General features: G+C 37.8%; 2 protein-coding genes and 1 long non-coding RNA gene across 3 annotated transcripts in view; 2 read left to right on the forward strand and 1 right to left on the reverse strand.

Moving 5' to 3' along the window:
- LOC107875461 (ran-binding protein 1 homolog b) overlaps positions 1-2,715 on the forward strand; it is a 9,328-nt gene extending 6,613 nt beyond the window's left edge. The window contains exon 4 of the mRNA XM_016722192.2: positions 2,053-2,715. Within this exon, the coding sequence (XP_016577678.2) occupies positions 2,053-2,315 (263 nt within the window). The 3' untranslated portion in view covers positions 2,316-2,715. The remainder of the gene's footprint in view (positions 1-2,052) is intronic.
- A 129-nt stretch (positions 2,716-2,844) lies between these two features.
- LOC107874609 (pyruvate decarboxylase 2-like) lies at positions 2,845-8,131 on the forward strand. Its single transcript, XM_016721372.2, is given in 7 exon segments — positions 2,845-4,092; positions 4,336-4,499; positions 6,614-6,935; positions 6,938-7,266; positions 7,345-7,462; positions 7,550-7,738; positions 7,823-8,131. Coding segments are annotated over 7 exon segments (1,815 nt in total). The 5' UTR covers positions 2,845-3,570; the 3' UTR covers positions 7,994-8,131.
- Positions 8,132-9,275: 1,144 nt separating this feature from the next.
- Positions 9,276-10,583, reverse strand: LOC107875460. The gene is made up of 2 exons (XR_001675835.2): positions 9,960-10,583; positions 9,276-9,521 (listed from the first exon to the last, which is right to left on the reverse strand). It is a non-coding gene; the product is annotated as an uncharacterized LOC107875460 (long non-coding RNA).
- Positions 10,584-12,110: the final 1,527 nt, after the last annotated feature.

Raw genomic sequence — 12,110 nt, forward strand, 5'->3', positions numbered from 1 at the left:
ATTTATAATTTTAGTTTAATATTTTTGTGTCTATCGAGAGTCTCGTCAAAAGTAGAAGTTTTACATTTAACTAAGTAGTAATTTATGATTTTAGTTCAATTTTGTTAATTTATTTATGCCGAAAGTAATCAGTGAGGCAAAGCTAAAGACTCTTAGGATATTACATGAGCACTTTGAAATAAACCATTTTACTGTATATAAAGGACCATATTTTGTTGTGGTTTTAATATAAGGACAAAACAATTGATCCCCATAATAAAAAATTACTTCAGTTTAAGCTTGCTGCTTGTGTAAGTAAGTCACTTGAATATTTTAGAAGTTAGTGAAAAAAATTACAGTAAAAAAATTATATTAGGCAAATAACAGGAGCACTGTAACTTAACATTATGTTTTTTAGTTAATTAAACGGGGCGGGACGGAATGAAATTTTTGCTAGTTAACCTCAACCCGCCTTGCCCTATTCCCATCCCTAGTCTCAGGCCTTCCTATACCGTAGTCAGTAGATCCACGACTTTGCTGTTATGGAAAAGCAAACCAGACCTTAAACTAAAAGGCATATATTAGACTTCTCTCTGCAAGGGAATACAAGATATTCAAGGGAATAGCATATATGTTCTTTTTGTTAAGTGGTAACATACATATTTTGTTGGGGGTTTTTGTTCTAATGATCATATTAAATTAGTAATACTATTATATTAATAGTACTATGATATAAGGTTCTATTTAAGCTAGGTTGCGATAAGGCATGGGGAGGATGATGGGATAGCTGTATGTATTAATAGACCCTATGTTTCTGCCCTCAGTCTATGGGAACTCATTAAAAAAGCCACCATTTATCGGTCTCTAAATGGACATAACCGCCAATGACAAAAGCAATTGATCTTTTCTTAATGAGGTCGTTGAGAACCTTTTGTGTCATATCCTCTTTATTGAGGTCTGTGTTAGTGTTGAGAGTGAACTGATGTTAGACTCTCTCCCTGTGACCTCCTCGGGTACTGATGAAAAGAATCATGGTTGATACTGCTTGCTGGCTACCTACTTAAGAGTGATTGCTCTTAGGGACTTGAGGACTGGCGCGCTTTATTTATTAAATAGAACTGCTGTTGGATTATAAGGCGTGGAATGAACCTAGCTGGGGTGTGGAAGGTGCTCTTTCAATTATCTGGTCTTCTAGGGTTCCTCAACTGGATCGACATATTGGAGTTAGAGCCCATTTGTATAGGATTAAAATCTGGTCAAACTAGCTTTTAATCTCTTTTTTAGCTTTTTAAGGTGATTGGTAAAATTAAAAAGCGCTTAAAAAAGGCTAAAAATTGATTAAAAGAATCAAAAAGTGAGAAGCTGGGGGTACCCCCAACTTTCTGCTTCTTAGATTAAAATTCTTCTAGGTTTGGCCAAAATATTTACCTTTTTATCCCTTATATTTTCTTCCAATTCCAACAATATCTTAAACTTGTAGCTCTTAAATATATAGTTTTTTTTTTCTCTTTGCCGCTTTTCTTCATCTCTTCCCTCCAATTTTCGTACTCATCTTTCTTCTTTGTTTTCATCGAATTCATCATTACATCCGAGATTTGTTCAAAAAATTTATTTTAGAATTTAAAATTATAAATAATTCACTTTATTTATGGTGTTAACAACTTTAAGGACATTTAAGTCATTTTAACAACAAAAAAGTGCTTAACATCACTTGTTTACCAAACACATCAACAATTTTTTTTCAGTTTCAGCACTTCTCTCCAAACACTCATCTGCTTAATTTATAAACACTTTATTTTAAGTTTTTAATCACTTATGCTAAAAAATTATTTTTTAATCTTATCCAAACGGGCTCTTAATTATACATTTTAAGGGATTAAATAATAGCCCATGATTGTGGGGATATGTCAAACACTCGATGAGAGGAGTCCTAGAAGCAATTCTGAGGAAGTTGTAGATTAAACCACGGTCCCTCATTCTTTTATGTTGCTGCCTCTGTCTATTTTTTCTTTTTTTTTTTTTTTGCTTTCTCTTGACAAAAATGATGTCTTAGTGTTATGTATTTCTTCTTAGATTGCAAGACCTTCATGGAGACTTTCCAAGAGGTTGCTGAATCACAAAAGAAGAAAGAGGAAAATGAGGATGCATCTAAAGCTGAAGAGGAAAATGAGGATGCATCTAAAGCTGCTGGCCTACTTGAGAAGTTGAGTGTTGAAGATAAGAAATCAGAAGAAAAGAGCGAGGAGAAAGCTGAGGAGAAAACAAAGGCAGATGACATCAAAGAAGAGAAGCCTTCTGATGATGCAGAGAAAAAGGATGAGACTGCTTCAGCCTGAGAGATGTTTGTCATGCACTCCAAATGTAGTTGGTGAGGTTCGTAGTACCTCCAGTTTTGCCAACCAAATTTGGGTATAGTCTGGTCAAGTGCAAGAGGTGTTTACTTCTTGGTGTTGGTTTGGGCAGGGTCGTCTTGTGTGTGTGTGTGTGTGTGTGGGTGGGGGGGGGGGGGGGGGGCGAGTTTGTTATTTGTTTTGTCCATCTCCTGGGGTGTTTCAATGTCTTGGAGAAACGTTAAGGTCGGTCTTGTTCTCTGATTGAGCTATTGTGTTGGTCTACTAGCAAGTCTTGGTAATTATATTCCCATCTGTACGTTGTTTAAGTTGGTCCTCTTTTCGAGGCTGTTCTTTCTCAGTGACTTTGGTTCCATATAATTCCATTCATTACTTAGCTGATGCATTCTATGTTTGTGTTTCTTAAGTAATCAAATATTTAAATAGTTTGTCTAATATTGTTATCTTTTCTGTTCCGTTTATTCTACGGAAGTCTTTGGGCGTTCACCAGAATAGTGAAGATAAAAAATGTTGTGTGTAGCAGTATATGCTTTAGAAATGAAGTTGGACCAACCATCAATTCTTTTTAGACTGGAGATGAAAATGGTACTCTCCCTGCTTGTCATTTTACGTGGCATAGTTGAAATTTCATAATTCAAACTTTAAACTTGAATCATTATTCGTACATAGAGAATTATGAAGTCGCTACCCTTAAGGTGCGTGCTAGATAAAACTGCTCTTGTGCGCTTGCAAATCATACAAAAACATGTAAACTGCATGAGCTTGATTGAGATGGGATGAGGCCAACTTAGCTGGCTGATTATAATAACTTACAACTATTAACGATTTAAAATATTTAAAACAAGTAATATATACAAGAACGGTACAGCAGCACCTCTTCGTCGACGTGCTTACTTGCTTCTTGATTTACTATATCACCCTAATTAATTATTATATGTCATTTACGTAATAAAAAATTAGTAGTATTCTGATATATAAAGAAATTCTGATCAATGGTAGCATAAAATAAAATTGTAAAACAATTAGAGAGTAACTCCGATCATTAAGCCAAAAAATTCTGCCTGTTTTGGGTGTCCTGATATTTGAAGCAGTAAAAGGAAAGACAGAGACTGACCACCTCTCCAAGTTAAAAAGACCAGTACCATAAACCACTGCCTTGTTCTTCACTCAACTTTTCCTACCTTTTCGAATCTTAACAAACCTTCTTCTTTTACTCTTACACACACACATATATAATCTCATGTCTTTCATTTTCCATTGCCATTCTCGCAAATACCAAAAGAGTTACAAGAATCATAATATGGATAATTCAGTAGCAAATGGCACATCTTCCTGCATCCAAGACACACATTCTTCTTCCATTATGGCGAGCCCTGACGCGACCCTTGGTCGCCATTTAGCCCGAAGACTAGTTGAAATTGGCGTTGGTGATGTCTTCTCAGTGCCTGGTGATTTCAACCTGACACTTCTTGATCACCTTATTGCTGAGCCAAAGCTTAAGAATATTGGTTGTTGCAATGAGCTTAATGCTGGATATGCGAGGGATCGAGGCGTTGGTGCATGTGTTGTCACGTTCACTGTGGGTGGTCTCAGTGTGATTAATGCAATTGGTGGTGCTTATAGTGAGAACCTCCCTATTATCTGCATTGTAGGAGGTCCTAATACTAATGACTATGGTACTAATAGAATACTGCATCATACTATTGGATTGCCTCATTTCAGCCAAGAACTTAGATGTTTTCAGACTGTTACATGTTATCAGGTAAAGTTATGTCCTAGTTTTTGCTCTTTCTTGAAGAGATTCCATATATAATGCAGATCGAGAATTTGAAGTTTATGTATTCCTCAAGTTGGATTTACAGCTTAAAATCTCACATAAAGTGTGTTTAATTGGACATATAAGATAAAATAATCTGCATTAGAAAAAAGAAAGATCTTAAAATAACTAATGCAGGCAAAAGGTTTCCTACATATCCAACTAATTTTATGTTTCTACTTGTGCTAGGCTGTGGTGAATAACTTGGAGGATGCACATGAACAGATTGATAGAGCCATTGCCACAGCTCTAAAAGAAAGCAAGCCAGTATACATTAGTATAAGTTGCAATTTGCCAGCCATCCCTCATCCAACTTTCAGCAGGGATCCCATTCCATTTTGTCTATCACCTAGGTATGTGTTACCTTATCATCTATTCTTACATTCATAAAGACCCTGCATTATAGTGGCAGATGTAGACTAGACGTAGCTGAGTTGACATAGACATCATGTCTAGCTTGGAGTACATGTGTGAAAAAAATGCACACATAAAGAGCAGAACTCATTTGACTCTAAATTTTGGATCCATCATTGTTTTTTTTATGACAAGGGAACCTGCAGTTACTATCCTTCGGGTATGCACAGGGAAAACCCAACTCTTGTGCAATGGCTCACAAAACCACACTAGGTAAGCCATGTGTGACGAGCTCGGCAACCCATTGTTGTATGGAGCACTGTGTCACGGGCTCATTTTTCACTGTGTCAGCGGCACACAATTTTGCCCGTGCGGCGCCCATGATTCCCCCAACTATGGGCCAGCCTTCCTCATTTCCCAGGTCTTTAGCACGATCCTGTGCCTGTGGGAAGCTCGTCTCAGAGGCTTGCTCCCTTTGGTGCCGCTCTATCAACATGTCGGCTGACATGGCCAACGTATAAATAACTCTTCTGGCGCACCTTTAATCCTTGGATCTCATCCGTATGCGCTCCTGGGGATGGCTACGGACATACTTGTCCCCCGCCTTGGCCTGAGCATTGTCATCGCATGCACAGTCCTATCCTCAAGCTTGACATCGCCTCGTGCATGTGCACTTGGCCTTTGCTTCGCTCGAGTAGGGCAACCCTCAATCCTTGCCCTTTGTCTCAAGCTTCTTTCTTAGATATGCCCTCTCATGTCTTATGGCATAGCCAAACATAGCCCACGCAACTTGCATCCAACTTTCATAGCACAGTGTCGCCCCACAACTGTGCGTCTAGGCCAACGGACCCTTGCTCGCTTGGCTGAACCTTGACCAAGCTCACAAGTTAGCTCACGAGGGGAGAGCATCTTGATTGCTCTATCGGCTTAGAGATATCCTTCCATCATTTAGATAGCCCACGGGGCTTGTCGGTTCATATAGCCAACCTCTAGTCTTTTCGGGCACCCAACGCTAGTCCACCCGACCCTGCGTTGCCCATAGGGTTCCCGAGCCCTATGAGTACCTTGCGCATTCCTTTGACATGCCAAGGCAGGCCCTTGAGGTTGTCCCTCAAGGCAGCACACTTGGGGTGGCCATCTGTCGACACACTCGGGTGAGGCTGGTAGGCTGTCACTATGCATACCCCCTTATATATGCTTAAAATAAATAATCCCAACGTCCGTCACTAGACATCATTTTGCCCGAGAATCATACTGGGGCTTAGATCATTCATCCGACCTTCAAATTGGGTGCCGTTTGTTCCTACTCCTTTCTCTTGACTTCCTTCACACCTCCATGAAGTTTCACCCCATTCCCATACACATGGAACGAGTTATGGCCTTCGGACCAATCAGCGAATTACGACAATGCCACTGGACTTTGGCCAAGTCAAGCCCCTATCCAAATGAACTCCAAACGACCCCAAATTTGGTAAGCATACATAAGGTACCCTTAATAACATCTCTCTAAACCGGAATCCAACACCGCACACGATCCTCACCATGCCTCCGCCCCCTTGGGCTCACACCAAGCCCTCTCCAAATCACATTGGCACTCTTAGGACATGTCATGCAACATATATAGATGCTTGTTGCCTCATGTTATGCCCCTTTGCCTCATCTTCGACTTCAGCATATTCCCTCAGCACATGCCACCTGCATAGCTGACAAGGTTGCGGCCTAGTTGGCACGCACAATCTTGGCGAGTGACAGTCCCCAAAACTTTGGGGCGTCACAACTGGATCCGTCGTTAAATGAGAATTATTGACACGCAGTGACTTTGACTATATATATGTGTATGTGAAAAGAAACTGGCACATATATAATGAGCACAGTGCACTGAATCATAAGTCTTGGATTCGTCATTGTTGTATGCGAAATGTTCTTTCAACTTACAATTAGAATTACTAACAATGCGGATCAAGACCATATGTAGTGAGTTCTGCTGTATATGTGCGTTGAAAAGAAATAGGCAGATATATAAAGAGAAGAACTCACAAACTCTAAATCTTGGATGCGCTACTGTTGTCCGCGAAATGTTGTTTCGACTTACAATTCGAACTTATTGGTACAGGCTAAGTAACAAGAGGGGGTTGGAAGCTGCAGTGGATGCAGCAGTGGCCTTTCTAAGCAAGGCAGTGAAACCAGTCATGATTGGAGGGCCAAAGCTAAGAGCAGCTAAAGCTTGTGATGCTTTTGTTGAACTTGCTGATTCTTCAGGTTATGCCATGGCAATGATGCCATCAGCAAAAGGGCTAGTAGCTGAACAACACCCTCACTTCATTGGCACTTACTGGGGTGCAGTAGGCACATCCTATTGCGCGGAAATTGTTGAGTCCGCTGATGCTTACTTGTTTGCTGGTCCGATCTTTAATGACTACAGCTCCGTTGGGTACTCTCGCTTCTGATCAAGAGAGAAAAAACGTTAATCGTGCAGCCTGATAGAGTTGTAATTGGCAATGGACCAGCATTTGGTTGTGTCTTCATGAAAGATTTCCTCTCTGAACTAGCAAAGAAAGTAAAGAAAAACGAAACTGCTTATGAAAACTATCGTCGGATCTTTGTTCCTGAAGGAACTCCTCTAAAGTCGCAGCCTAATGAACCTCTAAGGGTCAATGTTCTGTTCCAGCATATACAGAAGATGCTTTCAGCTGATAATGCTGTGATTGCTGAGACAGGGGATTCTTGGTTCAATTGCCAGAAGCTTAAGTTACCAGAAGGATGTGGGTATGTGACTAATAACAGCTTAAAAGCCTGTTATCCATTTTATTTTCAGACATTAGACGAAAAAAGTTCGTGTTGCAGGTATCAATTCCAGATGCAATATGGCTCCATTGGTTGGTCTGTTGGTGCTACCTTGGGCTATGCACAATCTGTACCCGAAAAACGTGTGATATCTTGCATCGGTGATGGAAGTTTCCAGGTAATTCTTCTTCACTGTGACTTTCGTCATACCAAACACTAATACTCAGTGTGGAGAACTAATGTTAAGTGGTATTTTGGATAACAGGTTACAGCACAAGACGTATCAACAATGATTCGTTGTGACCAAAAGAGTATCATTTTCTTGATTAATAATGGTGGCTACACCATTGAAGTTGAAATACATGATGGACCGTACAATGTAATCAAGAACTGGAACTATACTGGCTTAGTGGATGCTATTCACAATGGTGAAGGCAATTGTTGGACCCAGAAGGTAAGTGTTGGTACATAGAAGTGCTCATCCATACTTTGATGAAAAACGTCGTTGTTTTCAAATCGTTTTATATCTGGATTGCAGGTAAAGACTGAAGAGGAACTCATAGAAGCAATTGCAACTGCTACTGGAGAGAAGAAAGATTGTTTATGCTTCATTGAAGTTATTGTTCACAAGGATGATACTAGCAAAGAGTTGCTTGAATGGGGATCCAGAGTTTGTTCTGCCAATGGTCGTCCACCAAACCCTCAATGAGTTTGTTAGATTAATTTTTTTCTAGCAATGTCAACAGTCTGGTTTTTATCTTATCTAGAATGAGGTGGCACTTTTCTCTGAGCTTTGATAATTAGCAGGCTGATTACCATATAATAAAATGGATTTTTGGACTAATTACATGGCTCCATCTATTACAGTTTCACCCATTAAATTAGAAATTTACTCTGGATAACGTAGCACCAAAAATGATTAACAAGAGACTGAATGTCAGATGGGAGCTTTGTGGTTTGTTGACAACACCCAAAAAGTTTGGAAATTGGAATTCTTAGGGGGTCCAAAGTGGTAAATGAAGCTTTCCATGTTAATTCACATTGTCTAAACAGTTCACTAGCTTGTCATGGTTAAATGTAGTTAGAATTTAACATTTCAAACCGTTTAATAAATCTAGTTAGCTACCAACAACCATCTGATATTAGCAATAGATGGTAAATAGCAGACCACCATATATGTCAATTAGAAATCATATCATCTAACTTTTCTGTTTTGATGTCATACGGCTTGTAGACTTTACGCTTAATGAAATATAAAAGATGAGCAGAGTAGAACCGCAAAGGAAGGCAACAGAACATTTAAGCGAAATTTGATCTTCAGCCTATAATAAGACTCTTGGAGCCGCTGTAATTTACAGGTTTAACACAAATCCAACCATGTTCACCATGTCATTCTCCTCACATTCCAACATTTAGCTGGACCAAGAACAATGAACTATTTTGGATTTAAGAATCTCGTGTACGACTAAATTATAAAAATTCCCAGGCAAACAATTGCGTACACATTCAATTAGATAAGTGTTGAAGCTAAACAAATGAGTACACAACATAAAAGATTACTCGAGTACTCAACATGAACAAATGCTACTCGTTACACTAGGGTACTCAACATAAGTCAGCAAATTGATGTTCATTATCTATCTCAATTTTAACAGTCTGTAGCACAATTTGTTACTCAAATACACACAACAAATCTTAGAGAATATGGATTATGAGCTCATTTTCGAAAAATATTGAACCTAAACTAGAGATGCAGCAACAACATACCTAGTATAATCCAATCACGTAGAGTCTGGGGAGAGTAGAGAGGAAATCACAATCTAGCTATCCTTCAAATACAGAAGAAAAACAGTCCTAAACTCATACTGTTGCAGAGATATCACATTTTCAACAGCAATATACCCAATGAAATCACTGGGATCTTAGCGTGCTCAATAAACTTATCACTACCTCGGGGAGGTCGAGAGGTAAAACTGAATGAATAAGATAAATCAGTGATAAGGAGTAAATATCATAAACTTAAGCCAAAAATACCTCCCATAGTTTCAATACAACTCATAATTTAACTACAGAAATTTAACTGCAAGTACTGAAAACAAGACAAAAAAAAAAACACAATAACCTAAAGCAACAGAGATATGTCAAAAGCTGAGAAGTGCCAAATATGAATTCTACTTGGATCTCTGTCTCATCTTTCGGCGCTTCCTCTTCAATCTCCTCATACGCTTCTTCTTCCACTGCAAATTTATTAAAAAAATGCTTAGTCAGCTCCAATACAGGTAAAAGCTTCACTAATGGATACTGACTGCATTTCACATTGAAACTACTACACAAGTACACACTCCGTCCATCTTTACTTGTACATGTTGAAACTACTACTGCTACTTGATTTGTCCCCGCACTTACGAAACAATAGATAAGAAAGCAATTTTACTATATCACCCGTATTGATTACAAGTCGTCTAAATGTTCTAATTAATGAAGGTAGAAACTAATAGCATGGATAAAATAGATACAACATGAATCCAAACTGAACAAGTTTGGTTGGACAACTATTTTATCTATTTCTGATATACTGGACAATTAAAGATGAACGGATTATTATTATTCATCGATCGACTTATATATATATCTAGATTCATATGTATAAAAAATAGATGACGATGTTAAGGTACCTTGGCTCTCATGGTGAATCGGCTAAAACGGAAGGAAAACTCTTTACTTGCTGATCAGAGTGAACCTATCAATGAGAAGAAGAGATACGGCACTATGAGAGGGGAAGAGAGGGGCTGGTGGAATATAAAGGGAAACCCTAGACTAATGGGCTTTGGGCCAAATCACCATTTCATTCATTCGGGTCCAAAAATTGGGCCCAACAGGCAGGTTCCTATCTGTAGGATTTGCACCAAGTAGCCACAACATATGACATTATATTTTCAAATTTTTTTTTCTTTTGGAACCCAGCCTCTACACTTCGGATGAGCATCCGTGGTGAGCATTGTGTATGCACTAGGTAAACCACCCACTTTTGTAATTGTCTGCAACCATACAGGAGATGTAAATCGCACTAGACAAGGCCTATATGACAGATGGGATTGAAATGGGGTCATTCGTGTGGATAACCATTCTCCAAACCGATAGAGTCGTCCTGAAGAACGACATTGTACTTTCCAATATGATAGATCACATTGGTTGGAACAATAACACCAGACATTACCCCTAACACTTTGTATGGATAGTGGTATGCCATAGTTTCATAATGTACGGTATTATATGGTAAAGTATTGTACTGCACAGTATAATAAAATATAATGTTTGGATGGATTGTATCGTTCACTGTTGGTTAATAACTATTTTATTATTTGGTTTGACAGAATGGTATTGTATCATAACTGGTAAGTTTACTAAAATATCCTTAATTATGTTAATAAAATAATTTTCTTTCTCCTAATTTATCATAAATCATCTTATGTAGATCTATTAAGTTGTTAAATTCATATAAATTCTAATAAAGTCAATTAAAGAGTAGATCAAAATAAACATAATCAAATTCATTTTTTATAGTAACAAATTTCATTTTTTTGTGTGTGTGTTTTGAGACATGACACCAACGAAAAGTATAAAGTTTGAATACATCTTTGTGTATGCTACGAGTGTGTTCGATATGAAATTCAAAAATATATTTTCTAGAAAAATAAATTGTGTCTTACTTTTTTTCTTGTGTTCATTATGCAAGTAGATTTATTTTTTTTTCTAAAAGCATTTGTATATCTTTAACACAAAATAATAAAAACGAATATGATGAAAAGGATGGGGTACGCAAAAAAATATTTTTTTTTGTAAAAAAATATTTGGGGGTAGGGTAGTGCAGTAGTGGGGCAGGATAGGGATAGGGGTGGGGTAAGGAAAAAAGTTTTAAACTTTTTTTTTGAAAAAAAAATTGTAGGGGGGAAGGGGGGAGCTGGTAGGGATGGAGGGGATGGAGGTGGTGTAAGAAAATTTTCTTAAAGATTGTAAAAAATAATTAAAAAAAAATGATGCGGAAGGGGGGGGGGGCTGGTAGGGGGGGAGAGCAGGTGAAAGTGGGGTAAGAAAAAAAAAATATTTTTTAAAAAATAATAAAATAAAAATTGAGGTTGGGTTTCGCGGGGGGGGGGGGGGGTGGATTAAGCAACAAGTTTGAAATTTTCTACAAAAATAAATAAATAATAATAGTAAAAAATAGGGGGAGGGGAACGGGGATGGAGGTCAAGGTAGGAGATGGAGTTAAATAATATTATGTGAAGAATGTAAAATAGAATTATAGAATATTATATAAGGGTATAACTGAAAAAAATTGAACAAATTGTGGGATACCACCAAATTGTTGGTTACATAAAGTGAGTATTTTAATGATTACCACACCATGAAATTAAACCATATCATACCTTACGTATTAAGAAACAATCAAAACAAATATAGGTCTCTTAATAACCATGTCATACCACACTATGGAAACCACCATCCAAACAGAGTGTAAGAAAAATTGTTCCCCCACCCTAACCCAATCCCCCAAATTAAGAAAAAAGTGATACAAAGAAGAATAAAGAGAAAAATGTGCGAAAAATATCTGTACTTAGGTGAAATTTGAAATTATGCACCCTAAATTTTGTGGACATCCTATGCTCCCTAAACTATTTTTTATTGTATTTAACTGGCATATATTTGCCTTTTATCAAATATTTTTTTCCCTCGCGTTCAATTTGTGGGAAATACATGCAGTGGTTCAATATAATTGTCAAATATATGTCAAGTTAAATACGGTAAAAAATAATCTAAGGAGGTCA

Source organism: Capsicum annuum, chromosome 6 (assembly GCF_002878395.1).
Source record: "Capsicum annuum cultivar UCD-10X-F1 chromosome 6, UCD10Xv1.1, whole genome shotgun sequence".
NCBI lineage: Eukaryota > Viridiplantae > Streptophyta > Magnoliopsida > Solanales > Solanaceae > Capsicum > Capsicum annuum.